The sequence below is a fragment of the Salvelinus namaycush genome, chromosome 20, assembly GCF_016432855.1.
Source record: "Salvelinus namaycush isolate Seneca chromosome 20, SaNama_1.0, whole genome shotgun sequence".
Classification (NCBI taxonomy): Eukaryota; Metazoa; Chordata; class Actinopteri; order Salmoniformes; family Salmonidae; genus Salvelinus; species Salvelinus namaycush.
This window is the reverse complement of record NC_052326.1, coordinates 5,685,101-5,700,429: the sequence shown is the minus strand read 5'-3', so window position 1 is coordinate 5,700,429 and position 15,329 is coordinate 5,685,101. Positions and strand designations below refer to the sequence as shown.

At 39.5% G+C, this 15,329-nt stretch overlaps 1 protein-coding gene across 2 annotated transcripts; it reads right to left on the bottom strand.

The window, feature by feature from the left end:
- Positions 1-220: 220 nt before the first annotated feature.
- Positions 221-12,671, bottom strand: LOC120064986 (endoplasmic reticulum-Golgi intermediate compartment protein 3-like). 2 transcript variants are annotated; one of them, XM_039015608.1, is made up of 14 exons: positions 12,534-12,671; positions 12,250-12,320; positions 10,510-10,597; positions 10,165-10,284; positions 9,901-9,994; positions 9,441-9,606; positions 9,014-9,071; positions 7,808-7,822; positions 6,723-6,754; positions 6,515-6,611; positions 3,891-3,955; positions 3,583-3,719; positions 2,253-2,308; positions 221-424 (listed from the first exon to the last, which is right to left on the bottom strand). In XM_039015608.1, exons 1-14 carry the CDS (start codon positions 12,619-12,621, stop codon positions 345-347), a joined length of 1,167 nt encoding a protein of 388 aa, XP_038871536.1. In that variant the 5' UTR covers positions 12,622-12,671; the 3' UTR covers positions 221-344. The 2 variants fall into 2 exon arrangements, with proteins under 2 accessions (XP_038871536.1, XP_038871537.1); XM_039015609.1 differs by lacking the exon at positions 7,808-7,822 and having other exon boundaries at positions 317-424.
- Positions 12,672-15,329: the final 2,658 nt, after the last annotated feature.

The window sequence follows — 15,329 nt, the reverse complement described above, 5'->3', positions numbered from 1 at the left end:
TTGTGTTTATATTTGTTACGTGTATATGGGAACCAACTGATAGATATACAATGTGCTAGGATTGGGGATGAATCAAATGTGATCAAAAACATCTGTTAAATCCCTCTTCTGTCCAGTGATTCGGTCTTTCATTCTTTGTATGGATACGGGATGTAAAAACAAACAAAGAAAAAACTAAATGGGAGACTTAGCGGTCAAATTTCCTTTCCATACGGAGGGAGATTATTCAGATTTTTGTTTATTGCCATGTTAGTTAGCATCAGTTTGTAGTCACTTCCCTTTTACAGATAGGCCCTTCCAGAGAATGATGAACAGTCTGGTTTGCTCTTGTGCAAAACACTCCACTAAGATGCCTTGCCCAGTTCAATCTTCTTCTGGATGGCTTTTGCCGAGTGGTATATCAACGAATCAATTAGTCCAGCCACTGGGAAAAAGATACAAGATAAAGCAAATAACAGGACAAATATAGTTGCACCACCGTCCATATGGCTCATTACAACAAACTGTACTACGGTGCCTTGCAAAAGTATTTCACCCCCTTGGCATTACTCCTATTTTGTTGCATTATAACCTGTAATTTAAATGTTTTTTTAATTTGATTTCATGTAATGGACGTATACAAAATAGTCCAAATTGGTGAAGTAAAAATAATTACTTGTTTAATTATTATTATTATTTTTTATTTTAAGTGGTGCGTGCATATGTATTCACCCCCTTTGCTATGAAGCCTCTAAATAAGATCTGGTGCAACCAATTACCTCCAGAAGTCACATAATTAATGAAATAAAATCCACCTGTGTGCAATAAAAAGAAATGAAACACATGAAATGAAACACATGTTCTGAAAGGCCCCCCCAGAGTCTGCAACACCACTAAGCAAGCAGCACCATGAAGACCAAGGAGCTCTCAAAACAGGTCAGGGTCAAAGTTGTGAAGTACAGATTGGGGTTGGGTTACAAAAAAAAAAAAAAAAAATGAATCTTTGAACATCCCACAGAGCACCATTAAATCCATTATTTAAAAAAAATAGAAAGAATATGGCACCACAACAAACCTGCCAAGAGAGGGCCGCTCACCAAAACTCACTGACCAGGCAAGGATGGCTTTTATCAAAGAGGCAACAACAGACTAAAGATATCTCCGCTGTGGAGCTTTGTAACTCCTTCAGGGTTTGGAGTATCTGTCCATAGGACCACTAAGCCGTACACTCCAGAGCTGGGCTTTACAGAAGAGTGGCCTGAAAAAAGCCATTGCTTAAAGACAAAATAATTTGAAAACACATTTGGTGTTTGCCAAAATGCGTGTGGGAGACTCCCCAAACATATGGAAGAAGGTACTCTGGTCAGATGAGACTAAAATTGAGCTTTTTGCCATCAAGGAAAAAGCTATGTCTGGTGCACACCCAACACCTCTCATCACCCCGAGAACACCATCCCCACAGTGAAGCATGGTGGCAGCATCATGCTATGGGGATGTTTTTCATCAGCTGGGACTGGGAAACTGGTCAGAATTGAAGGAATGATGGATAGCGCTAAATACAGGGAAATTCTTGAGGGAAACCTGTTTCAGTCTTTCAGAGATTTGAGACTGGGAAGGAGGTTCACCTTCCAGCAGGACAATGACCCTAAGCATACTGTTAAAGCAACACTCGAGTGGTTTAAGGGGAAACATTTAAATGTCTTGGAATGGCCTAGTCAAAGCCCAGACCTCAATCTAATTGAGAATCTGTGGTATGACTTGAAGATTGCCGTATACCAGCGGAACCCATCCGACTTGAAGGAGCTGGAGCAGTTTTGCCTTGAAGAATGGACAAAAATCCCAGTGGCTAGATGTGCCAAGCTTATAGAGACATATCCCAAGAGACTTGCAACTGTAATTGCTGCAAAAGGTGGCTCTACAAAGTATTGACTTTGGGGGGGAGAATAGTTATGCACGCTCAAGTTCAGTTTGTCTTATTTGTTACACAAAAAATATTTTGCATCTTCAAAGTAGTAGGCATGTTGTGTATATCAAATGACAACCCCCACCCCAAAAAATCTATTTTAACTCCAGGTTGTAAGGCAATAAAATAGGAAAAATGCCAAGGGGGGTGAACACTTTCGCAAGGCACTATACCTCCACTACTGCATAGTATACACTACCTTCAAACTGAGAAAGCCATCACTAATTAAAAACAATATTAAAATTATATTAAAGACGTATTGAGCGCCATGTTTGCTGCACTTGAAATATGGGATTGCAGAGGTGCCCACCTGTAAATACACCTCCTACGATGGCACACACTCCTGTAAGAAAATGAGTGAATGATCTGAAAAAAAAAGAGCAAAAAACATGTTTGATGTAACACACAGCTTACTATTTACATAGGCTACACAGACTTTCCATTGAGGGTCATGTACACCACACGATCAAAATTATGTGGACACCTGCTCGTTGAACATCTCATTCCAAAATCACGGGCATTAATACGGAGTTGGTCCACCCTTTGCTGCTATAACAGCCTCCACTCTTCTGGGAAGGCTTTCCACTAGATATTGGAACATTGCTGCGGGGACTTGCTTCCATTCAGCCACAAGAGCATTAGTGAGGTCCGCATTGATGTTGGGCGATTAGACCTGGATCGCAGTCGGCATTCCAATCCATCCCAAAGGTGCTTGATGGTGTTGAGGTCAGGCCTCTGTGCAGGCCAGTCAAGTTTTTCCACACCGATCGACAAACCATTTCTGTATGGACCTTGCCTTGTGCACGGGGGCATTGCCATGCTGAAACAGTAAAGGGCCTTCCCCAAACTGTTGCCACAAAGTTGGAAGCACAGAATCATCTAGAATGTCATTGTATGCTGTAGAGTTAAGATTTTCCTTCACTGGAACTAAGGGGCCTAGCACGTGAAAAACAGCCCCAGACCATTATTCCTCCTCCACTAAACTTTACAGTTGGCACTATGCAGTCAGGCAGGTAGCGTTCTCCTGGCATCTGCCAAACCCAGAATCGTCGGACTGCCAGATGGCAAAGTGCGATTCATCACTCCAGAAAACGAGTTTCCACTGCTCCAGAGTCCAATGTCGGTGGACTTTACACCACTCCAGCCAACGCTTGGCATTGCACATGGTGATCTCAGGCTTGTGTGCACGGCTGCTCGGCCATGGAAACCCCTTTCATGAAGCTCCTGATGAACAGTTCTTGTGCTGACATTCCTTCCAGAGGCTCGGTATTGAGTGTTGCAACCGAAGACAGACGATTTTTACACGCTACGTGCTTCAGCACTTGGCGGTCCCGTTCTGTGAGCTTGTGTGGCCTACCACTTTGCAGCTGAGCAGTTGTTGCGCCTAAACGTTTCCAGCAGGGCAGAAATCTGATAAACTGACTTGTTGGCAAGGTGGCATCCTTTGACGGTGCTACGTTGAAAGTGACTGAGCTCTTCAGTAAGGCTATTCTACTGCCAATGTTTGTCTATGTAGATTGCATGGCTGTGTGCTCGATTTTATACACCTGTCAGCAACAGGTGTGGCTGAAATAGCTGAATCCACAAATGTTAGTGTCCACATACACTACATACACAAAATAATGTTTGAAGCTACCTACCGCTGTTTCTCTGTGAATTTGACCATCATAGGGGAGAGTTCATATAATACAAACACACCAGGTAGGCCCTGGTCTCCGATCAGCCCATTGGCTACTTTCTCATGTCGCGTTACAGAGAATTGGTTTGTTTTAACCACCTGTAAGACAAGTAATACAATGTCCTTGTTTGATGCACAAGTACGTTAACATGTACAAATACAGCCATGCAAAGGGAAATATAAAATAAATCAAATTTAATTAATATAGCGATAAGATTAACTCTGTGAAATACCTACATTTCACTGCTGTCATGTCCAACATATACTCACCTCTCCATCCCATTTCACGTAGATGGTTGGGACAATCTTCACAAAGTACTGATACATCATGGAAGCTGGAATAAAACAAATCGATTTTTCTATCATTTGCTGAGGCAGAGCACATGTAGTCTGGACAAACGCAACATTCCACTCTGCATGAACACGAGGAGGTGCTATAGCTTTAACATCACATAATTAGCTGGCTACACACCCCCTCAGCTAACTGTCGACTTCAAGTAATGGCCGCCTGCTAGAAAAGCATTTTCAAGTATCATCGAAAAAGAAAAGGTCGTCTTCAAGTGACTGATAACCGTAGAATTAGAACATAGCTATGCTGATAAAACCTACATTTCACTATAAACCATGTCAAAGACAATACAACTCTGTGGCTAAGTCAAGTATTCTTAGCGTGGTCATTAATATATATTAATGACCATGCATAGATATTTCATTAGGAACAAGAAGGATATTTTGTATAGAAACAAGTCTATTTTAAGAACTAGTCATATCCTGCTGGTGAGTCAACTTTTTAACGCAGAAGGATTGTTAATTATGAGGAGATAGAGAATTTATTTTCTCGTTACAAGATCCCGGTTACACTTAGAGTTCGCCATAGTCTTTGATACTATTCCATCTGTAACTCATGTTGTTTAGAGGTGTAACAAGACCTCGCCTTCTTGAGATAACTGGATTAAGCGAGGGTGACTCTACAAAATCGGAAACATTTGTTTCTCCTTGCTCCCTCAGAACAACAGGTCTACACGCGTTTTATTTCAAAGGGATTTTGTATCAATACCGTGTCACAATTTACTGGAATACATTTGTCAATAATATCTGTTGGGAAAAAATTGGCTGGTTATTACCACACAAATACCTGCTTGTTAAAGTCAGAGGCCTCTCAGAACGATTACCTGAAGAAACTCAAAATACAAATGGTACTTCGTGTTGAGCATCCAGAAAGAGTTCTGCATTTATTTTGGCATTGTCTACATGTAAAGAAATGGAAAGATATCTACAGTTTTATATTTGTTAATATTCTTGATGACTGTTTGTTTGTTATGGGAGAATGTTCTGCTCGGTTTCCTTAACTATAATAAGGATAAAGAAAAACAATTATACATCTTAAATCTAAATTGTGCTAACGGCAAAATGTCATTCATAAATGTGAATTCACTACTGCATCTCAGTGCAAGAGGCGTCAGTACAGTCCCTGGTTCGAATCCAGGCTGTATCACATCCAACCGTGATTGGGATTCCCATAGGGCGGCGCACAATTGGCCCAGTGTCATCCAGGTTTGGCCGGGGTAGGCAGTCATTTTAAATAAGAATTTGTTCTTAAGACTTCCCTAGTTAAATAAAATAAAAAATAATGTTCCTGCAAATAAAATACAAAATAAAATTGTACACACAAATCTTTTCAAGGGCTTCAAGGCCAGCCCAAGGTGACATGCTAACCAGTTAGCCAGCCAAAACGCAGCTAGCTAGCAGCTGGGTAAACAGAAGCTTGAGATAAAAGGTGGTTTAAAAGTCTGCATGCAGCCATGCACGTCGCAACATATTAGTTCAAAATCTGCTTTCGGTGTGCAAATAACGTTGCTAGCTAACTCCGCTAGCTTAGTTTGTCGCTTAAACTTAGCCACTTGTGTACCGTAAAAGCAGATTATTACGATTCACATATCTAGCTGACAATCATAAAGTAAAATGTTTGATTTGTGTATATGTTGTTTCGTCTATTTTTGCTATTGCCCTGGCTGGAAGAAGGTTCAGCAAATGGCTAGGTCAAGCGTGAGGTAATACAGTAGGGGGAGAGAGTGCTTCTAAAATATATTGTTTTGTGTATTCTCCACACACTCGTCCTCACAAGAACGTACTCAAGAGAATGCACTCGGACCATGAGTGTGAAGCACGGTAATATACATATTGAGAAACACCCATTGACTTCTCAAACCCCAAAACCCAGCCTGGTCTGTTTCGCTAACGTTCCCGGAAGTCTCTCGATGTTGCGCCTCTGGCTTTAGAAACTCTGTGGCTATACGGAGGAGGTTTTAAATGGGATTCATGATGGGCTTTGCAGTTGATGGCAGCTGGTGTCATGTTTGGAACATTTTCCTGTATAAGGTAAGCTAGCTAAGGTAACTACTTACCTTTCACAAGTAGGCCTACACTGAAATGCAAGACATGTCATAAGAATGCCATAGTCTGTACTTGGGCATCACTGATTTCTTTACTATATCAGTTTTGATAAGATTGTTGCAGCCATCCAAACTACATATTGTAGTTTGTTCAATAGAACTCAATAGTGTTATGTGATTTTGTTCAAATGCTGTATTCTTACTGCCCTCAGGGTTGGCATGAGAGGCAGAGAGCTGATGGAAGGAGTTGGGAAGATGACGCAGAGCGGAGGCACGTTGGGTACATTCATGTCCATTGGGATGGACATTGCTGCAGAGACCACCTCTACGGCACTTATAATTACACAACGGGACTTTTGTAATAACTCTTATTCCCATGTCACAATTTCGCCATAGTTCTTAGACAAAGTCTGTCAATAAAGGCTATGATTTCAATTGCTGGTAGTAGGTCTAAGTCAAATGCTAGGTGTGGGGAATTTGACGAATGGGATAATTACTAACCTTGTGGTGCTGCAACGTCGGTGCCATCCAAAGGATTGACGATACCAGGGTAGTCCCTCCCAAAGGATAGATGCTTGATCAAGTGAGTCATGTTGATCTGTAGGACACAAGAAACACAAATAAGCACTTAAAGGGGTATGGAAAACACTGCCTTGGAAAGACCTTTTTTTTTTTTTTTTTTTTTTTTTTTTTTTTTAAATGTACTTACATTGTCTAGTCCAAAGCTCTGCAGATCATGAACTGAAATTAAAATGAGACAATATGTCAGTAATGCTGTGATCTGATAGAACATCAGTTACTGTATATGTTCTGTGTACCCAGAGTATGAGGGTTTACTATTGCCATAATCTACAGCTCTCCCATTACAAGTTATTGTTGAGCACACAGCCCTCAAATGCGATGTGTTCTTGATTACTGCTTGTACCACCTGAATTAAAAGATCAAACCAACAATCACATGCTGGTTATTCAAAAGGACAGTTTCAAATCAGTTAGAAGCAGCTTTGGTTGTCTTTACTAGGCTTTAAGTAACCAGGTGAATTCTGACTGACAACCTCTTCAAATACAAAGTTTGATATTTGACTGGGCAATTTAGAAGGCAGTGATGTGAGGGGGATGTGGCCTGAGTGTCAGTCTGTTTGTGCTATCATGCCAATTCATGGTAACTCATCGGCCTTTCCTCATTTGAGCCGAAGTCCATCCTCTCTCCTCCGTGACCCAGAAACTGATGTGGTCGAGGAGTGTCAATTTGTTAGTAGATGAACGGAAGAGTATCCTCCCCTCCTCGATAGCCACCTTTCATCGAGAATAATGTGTATCCTACTTGGGTCCTTCGCCTGAAGAGTTTGGATATCTACCACACCCCCTTTGAAGCAGTTGTTTTTTTCGAAGGAGAAAAGCACGCAAACATTTAAAAACGATATGCTACTTATACCTTTGCACAAATAAAATGTCATGCACAACTAGCTAAATGTTTTATCACTTCACACATTTTGGGATTCAACCCCTGTAAACTTTAATTTGCCTGATGACGCGTGAGAGTAATTTCATACAAACTCATTTTTAATCCACGTTCCTTCTCCTCGATTACCTTAGACTTTTTTTTCAAAAGGAGGCGAGAGAGGACGCAGGAGTTGAGCAAATCCAATTGAGAAAAGGCACAGTCATGCCAAACTTGGTCTTTGGCTAGACAAGGACAGCAATGGAGTAGGCAAGAACACAAAACAATCTGGGACCAGGCTAGTGGGGGGTGGTGTTTACTACAAAAATAAAAGCTACAAAATGATGGACTTACTTTCCACAGCGTGCACTGCAGAAAGAAGAGAGAAGAGTCACTATATGACGCATGTTGGGCTACACAGAAAAAGCCAGTCTCTGAAGGGGGTTCATCACATCTGGCATTTCATATACGGCCAAATTCTTATCACAAGGAGATTGTCTGCTTAAAGGCAAAAACCAGACAGAGAAAGTTGTACTAGTCCACCGAATAAAATAGAAAATTAAAGCAGCTTTAAGCTGGTGAAACGTTTGCTCTAAACTTTCGGTACACGTTGTTCATAATGACAAAGGACACCTTTCAATGCCTCCAAGCAAGTTGAGAGAATAGTACTTAGGGCTTACAACTTCATCTGGTTATGTACCATGTAACTTTATCAGCAATTCTTGAGAAATTCTTAAGGTCAATCAAATGAAAGCAGTACCTTCCATTTTTCTTCAATCACAAATACATACTTTTAAATTAATTTGGCCTGTATTCACAGTAACAAAGGTTACATCAGTGACATTGTAGTACATTTTGTCAAGAAGCTCAAGATTACACCAATTGAATTTTTAAAAATCCATTGGCAAACTGATTGCAAAAAAATTATTGCAAACAAATTAATACATTTCACATTATTTAATTTTCAAATAGAGTGTAACTGTCAATGCAAAATAAGTATATTGGTGTTATTAGTAGGCAACATTAATGATAAAGCAAGTGAGTCTCAATTTACAATCAAAATGTTACATTTATATGTGGGGGGAAAAAATAGCTACTTAGTTTGACACATTTTTTCACCTGTGCCACAAAGATATAAAGGTCAGATGTTTTCATGAAATAAAAAATAAGATACAATTAATGACTAATGATTGATCCGGAGGAGGAAAGAAGGGAAGAAGTCAAGAAAATGAAAGGAATTATGAAAGAGAAAAAGACCATTTACCAAATGTTTTACTACAGTGTTTTACTGGAAAGACTAGTAACGGATGCACTAGAAATGTCTTTACTGGTCTAGTGACTAGGGGCAAACTCTACACTACAAGAGGGTCTGTACCTAAATCTGGTCTGAGACACAGACTGGTTTAATAAACCGCAAGGTGTTTCTTGTAGCAAGTAAGCAATTTTAGAATTCCAACCCAGAAATCAGTCAACCTGTTTCATCTCTAAGCAATTCAGAGGATTGACAGAAAGCACAGAACTTCTATTTTCCTTAGGTAGATAATTGATATCAGGTCTTACCATGAACATGGGACTGCTGGAAACTCTTTCCAGGTGCAAAGTGGAAATTTCCTGCCACCTATCAAAAAAAAGACAAATTGAAGAGTTCAGAAAAAAGTCTAACAATTAACATAACATTTGCAGATTGAAAGTGTATGAATGCATTAAAGCACCTCATAAAGTATTAAATCTCAGTGGCAGCACATTTCCATCCCTAATTTTATATAACCACATCTCGAATTCTGTTCCCAAAAAGTGATGATTCATTTCAAATCATGTTGTTTTCAACACTGTCTGACCATTTGAAAGCCAGGCAATTGAAAGTCGAAACATTGTCAGCCATTAAATAAATCGCATTCCTTTTATGACGTGTTAATCAGTGTGTGAGTACTGACTATTCTTTCTGATTATGAACTTAGCCAAAGCATCAGACTATAAGACTAGTTACCTTGTTGACCTCAAGAAAGCCATAGATCTGGCAACCCTCGTTCTTCTGCTCCTGCATCTTCTGGCTGAAGCCCTCCCTCTTGCACTGCTCGATGGTGTCAGGGTTCTTGAAGGCCCAGCCCCGCCTGCGATAGGCTTCCCGTACGTCATCGCAGGTGTTACAGCACCTACAAAAAAGCAAAAGCATAAGCAATATGTCAATTTAACACGTACTATCACAATCACATTGTGGACAAAAGATGAGCTAATTTGTTGTGATAGCCTATGTTCTGCAAAAGAGTTTAGGGCTCAAATAAGTACAAGCTTTCATGGATTCTTTCTAACAAGTCCAATTTCACAGGCAAGGGATTTAAGCTCTGAGATTGACAGGGAAACCTCATTGTCTGTCTTTGGTCATGGGAAGTATGATCTGTAAAGCCTGGGAATGCATTCTGGAGGGCATTCCAGTCATGGGAACTCACTTCAAATCCTCTGTCTCTGCTCCATAGCAGCTTTCACACCGCTCAGGATCTAGCTTACTAGGGTCAAAAGGTTCACCTTCCTCTTGTCCCAAATCTACATGAGAGATGACAACAAAACAATATCCATGACCCAGTGAAAACATTTACTATTCAATACAATTCATATATCTTGTTTTCCCAAGAGGGAAAACCTATGGCGCATTCCATGGTGTAGAATGCTCTTCAAGTAATAGAACATAAGCAAGCTATTAGCAATATGGTTACCATGCTTCTCTGCCTCTGTAGTGACAGGATTGCCATCCTTGTCGAGCCTTTGCTTGAACAGGTTGTGTTCCACATCCAACTGCTGCTCTCCAGCAACATCCATGGCATCAATGCTGAGATCTGAAGGTCACAGTGATGTTACAAATGTCACATACTTCAACTGTGAAATCACCACATTGTTCATGCATAACCCCCAAAAAGATTACTTTAGATTTTACGGAGGCATTTTGTCAATTTATGCAACTGTTTTATAATATCACATAAACAAGCACATATAGGGGTTAATTGTGCAGGTGTAAGTTTGTCAAATGTGATGCATGCTCGGTTTTTTCCAAAGTTACTTACAGGCACACGGCATGTTAGGAAATATCACATTAATGTTGATTTTCAGTTTGTCTCCTCGTGATGTGTCCACAAACAATTCAGGATGGACCTGTGTTGGCAGAACAACATTCATATTTTGCAAGTCATAAAACAGTGGTATCTAAAGTGCTTACCGGGCCTCATAGATTAAGTAAACGTTATGACATATGGCTAAATAATTATAACAGAACATAAAATGATAGTGATGTTCCAATTATTCTCAAACTGGCTAGCCAAAAGGATTCGATTCGTTCATTTCTCTCTCCAGTTGGAAAGGCCCTATGCCGGAATGTGGAAAGCCAGAGCCCAGCGCAGTAACGTTAACGTTATATGGCTAGGAAAACGTACCTCAATCCCGAAATGATTAAAGATGAATCGAGAAGATTGAAATAGTGCTAGTTTTCGTCAGTTTTCGTCAGAATGCTAGGCTAGGTAATACTAAAGCAACAAACTGCATTCAACACTTCCGGTAGTTACTCAACCAAATAATAGGAGTACCATTTTAATGGAATCTAATAGGCTGTTATAGCATTAGCTAGCCTAGCATGCTGGCAAAAACGGCAATTTAATTCAAATCTAGCAGTATTTCAATATTCTCGAGTCACCTTTCATAATTTCAGGATGAATATGTACAACGACATATTCCATCCTGGATTGAGGTACATTATCCCAGACCTATAACGCGCTGAGCTCTGACTGTCTACATTCCGGTGTTGTGCCGAAAATCTCCCCCCGCACACTTAATTCTTCATTCCTGCGACTTGCTTGCTAGTTGGGATTTCTGCTCTTCACTCCGTTGTCAGTTTAGCCTACATTTCACTGATTTTAGCAGAAAGCATGTTTTATTTGTGTCCTTCAAGGCAGCTGTCAATGATCACGTTAGGCTGCGTTTCATTGTAATTTTTATTGCGGTTTGATCGTGGGGAAGGCACTAGTAATGTCTGCAGTTTTCGGTGTGGCTGTGTGTCGAGTGTATTAATCTATAAATAAATCTCTTTGCTAAAATTCGTCATCTCTCCCATGTCTTATTCGATTAGTAGTTGTTCTGAAATGTTTGCATGCCTACATTTTACTCACTCCGTTTAATATAACACATACATTAATTATTCATTTAGATTGCCTATTCTGATCATTGACAGCTGCCTTGAAGGACACAAATAAAACATGCTTTCTGCAACTAAAATCAGTGAAATGTAGGCTAAACTGACAACGGAGTGAAGAGTAGCAATCTCAACTAGCAAGCAAGTCGCAGCAATGAAGAATTGAGTGTGCGCGCGTTCACACGAGGGGGAGGGGTTTCGGCACAACACCGGCATAGCACCATTCCGACTCAAGAGACACATTAACTTGAGTAGGATCCTTTTGGCTAGTCATTGCATTTCAGCACCATGCCCAGCATTGGAATGTTGAGCATTCCCAGTTTCCCTGGTGGCAATTAACTGTACCTTTGATTACAAAAAAAAAAATGTAATTGCAAAGGGCTCAGCTGGAAAAGTTTGAATACCACTGTTCTAGAGTATACAAACCACAATAATTATTGTATGCAAAGTTGGCTAGGCTTGCTAGTTGTTATAGTTCCTTTTTGTCATAGTTCTCCATTAGAATATCCTTACGTTTACAAGTGTGATCCATACAGAGCTAGCTTCTTACCCACGTATTTGACTGGCACACTTAACATGTTCCCTGACTATTTTTTGAAAATGTAACGTTACATTAACCTACCTCCTTAGTGAGATAATACTGCAACTCTGAGAAGAACAGGATCAACATGATGAGACCACTTATGATGGTGACTTCAAAAAGGGGAAAGAAGAAAAATGTCAGAATATCACCAAATCCCATAGAGTTTTTGCAAACTACATAGTAATATGTTCTGCTCTCTAGTCTGACAGATCTAGAATGCTAGCCCAAACACAGTGATCATAGTCCTACTAGCTAGCTACTGGGGACAGTATGTGTTCTGCAAGTAGCTAAGCGCTACCAAAGGTCTACCTAAAACCACTCACCCGTAGCTCCGCTGCATGTTTTAATTCGGAAATCCTCAAGAGTTTTCGGATAAGCATCAAATTGTTTTAGTTTATGTAGTGTGTCCATCTTCTTTCACGCCGTGGGCTGAAATAATTCCCGATACACATCAGTTCTCAACATTTACTTCCGGTACACAAGGCATACGTATGGAACCAATCAGCGCCAACCACGTAGCGGCCCGTGTGTACCACCAAAGACGTTCTATTATATTGACAAGATAGTCGAGTGACCATTCAAACAATAGAGGAGTTGACGTACGACGCCTCCCGCCTGCCATGTTGGAAGACCACCGCATTAATTCTTCGACAACAACAGCAGAGTGGCTACGCCAAACTGCATGGTAACAGTGCCTAAAACTAGTTGATTCATCACCACGGTCATTTTGAGTATTTGCCTGCTCTAACAAGGCAGGAAAGACAACGAAATAAACATGTTTACAGATTCCCCGCAATCATAAAACACCATTGGTGACACCAAGATAAGACTCAAGAACTGTCACAAAAGCAAAGAAACCTTTTTGCCCGTCAAGACCTGAACTCAGACAGCTGTCAGTAACTGGTCTGCTACGATCATTTCATCACTGGTAAATCAAGTCTGATCGATTTCGAGTTTAGTTTAGCAGTTAAAATAACCAGTTAACAACAACATTCAGTGATCCAAAATTAGCATGACTTGCATGATTTGCAGACAAATGTAAGCATACTATTCCTAATGTTATGAGTAAATTGGATAGTGATAATTTAGGTTATTAATAAGCGCGTAGTGCCATAGGCTATATCAGAGACGTGGCCTTTGATAAGCATTTAATGCAATTATACTAGACTTTATATGACTGCAGAAATGAGCAGAATCTTTTTCAATACGATGGTAGCCTAGACCTACTCTACTGACACTGACAACAGATCAGTAAAAACGACCTTGTTTTAAATGCAACCATGTAATCTAGCCCTATGAAAAAGGGGTCCTGGATAAAAGGGATCCAGCTTTAGTCAAATTGTTCAAAAAACATTTTTTTGTTGCATTTTAGCTAACCCTAACCCCTTTCATTTACATAACCTAATTATCCTAACCTGCTGCCTAAATTCTCATAATCTGCTACGAAATGTCAAATATTATGTTAATTTGACAAAAACTGTATCCCTTCTAGCTTTGACCATGAAAAGGAGAGAAGCAAATTGTACAATATGACGTCCATATAGCCTGGAGAACATTATTGTATTCAAAGAAAAACTCCAGTGGTTATAATATATTCATTTATTCATATGATAACCCAATGATAATTTGTTTCAATTTATTCATAGGAGGAGGGAAAATGTATGGACATTACAGAATACAACAAAAGTCTCAATGAGATAGGACAACCTGATGTGTTGACTATTGGTTGTTCAAGACAAACAATAAATTCAATATTTATATGACACTAAAACACGTGAATGAATTAAACATAACCAAATAATTAAGAGCCCTGATGGTATAGGTGACCTGAAGGTTTTCATTTGTTTATGTACTACTGTAGGTTCACCAGCTGACCTCTATCAAGACACCCATGTCGACTGGATTCCCACTGTGAAGATGAGCAATGCTGCAGCAGCATCAGATTCTGCTTCTTCTACTTTTTCCTTTTCGAGATATGAAAGGAGACATCCCTCAATTATACGAGATGGTTGTTATATGTGGTGCTTTGGTCAATCTGAACGATTCTGTTGTGCTATTTGAGTAGAGGACCTTCACCTTGTCGTCATGACAAAAGTGCCCCCTTAAACCATATTAATATATAAAATGCAATTTTGAATGTGTAAAAGACTATTGTTTATGATATTGCGAAAAAGAAGGTGAAAATCTTGTTCTATAAATGTACATTTTTGATAGATTTTGGGGAAAACCTTGCAGAATACTTATTTAGCTTTTTTAACCCTACCCATGTTTTTGACATGAAGGATATAATATGTTACTATTGCAATGATAACAAGACCATTGAAATGATTGTGAATGATGTTATTCTTGTTGCCAAATACTTTAAACACAAACAAAAATTCCAGAATTCTATACCAAAATACTAATATTTATGATTGAATTTAATCATCTTGTTAAGACATTATCCATAGTTAATAACAAACAGAATAACATCTTCCTGAATCATTTTAATTAGACATTTTCTGTGCACTAAAATGTTGTAATATATATTTTTTTAGTATTTTCTTATTTATACCTGTGTTTTGTTTTGTTTGACATGTTTGATGTAGGGATGTAAGTTGTTGATCGCTGATAATTTTGTATAATAAATAAATACAAAATAAAGTGTCCTCAAAGATAGAAGGCAGGTGGGAGTAGGCGAGATTGGGTGGGACCATTCTAGCCAATGAGATGGCAGAAACGCACGTGAACAAATCAAATCTTGTCACATGCGCCGATGACAACTGGTATAGACGTTACCGTGAAATGCTTGCTTACCAGCCCTTCCTAACAATGCAGAGTTTAAAAATAATAATACGAAACAAAATAGTAACACAAGAGGAATAAAATACACAAGAATGGAGCTATATACAGGGAGTACCAGTACCAGATCAATGTGCAGAGGTACAAGGTTATTGAGGTAGATATGTACATGAAGGCAGGTTAAAGACAGGACAGATAATAGTAATACGAGTAAAATAACGAACAAAGTAGCAGCAGCAAGTTATGAGTGTAAAAGTGTGTGTGTGTGTAATGTGTATGATCATGGAACAAGATGACGACCGAAGAACATAGCTGACGTTTTACGTTCTCCCAACTAA

Bases quoted from the DNA above. Each gene is read 5' to 3' on its own strand.
- LOC120064986 (XM_039015608.1), bottom strand. From the start codon at position 12,621: ATGGACACACTACATAAACTAAAACAATTTGATGCTTATCCGAAAACT. The intron at 2,309-3,582 runs GTAGGTAGCTTC...TTTTTTTTTCAG, and splicing joins AAATTCACAGAGAAACAGCG to ATCATTCACTCATTTTCTTA. The intron at 425-2,252 runs GTGGGCACCTCT...TCTTTTTCCCAG, and splicing joins CGTAGGAGGTGTATTTACAG to TGGCTGGACTAATTGATTCG.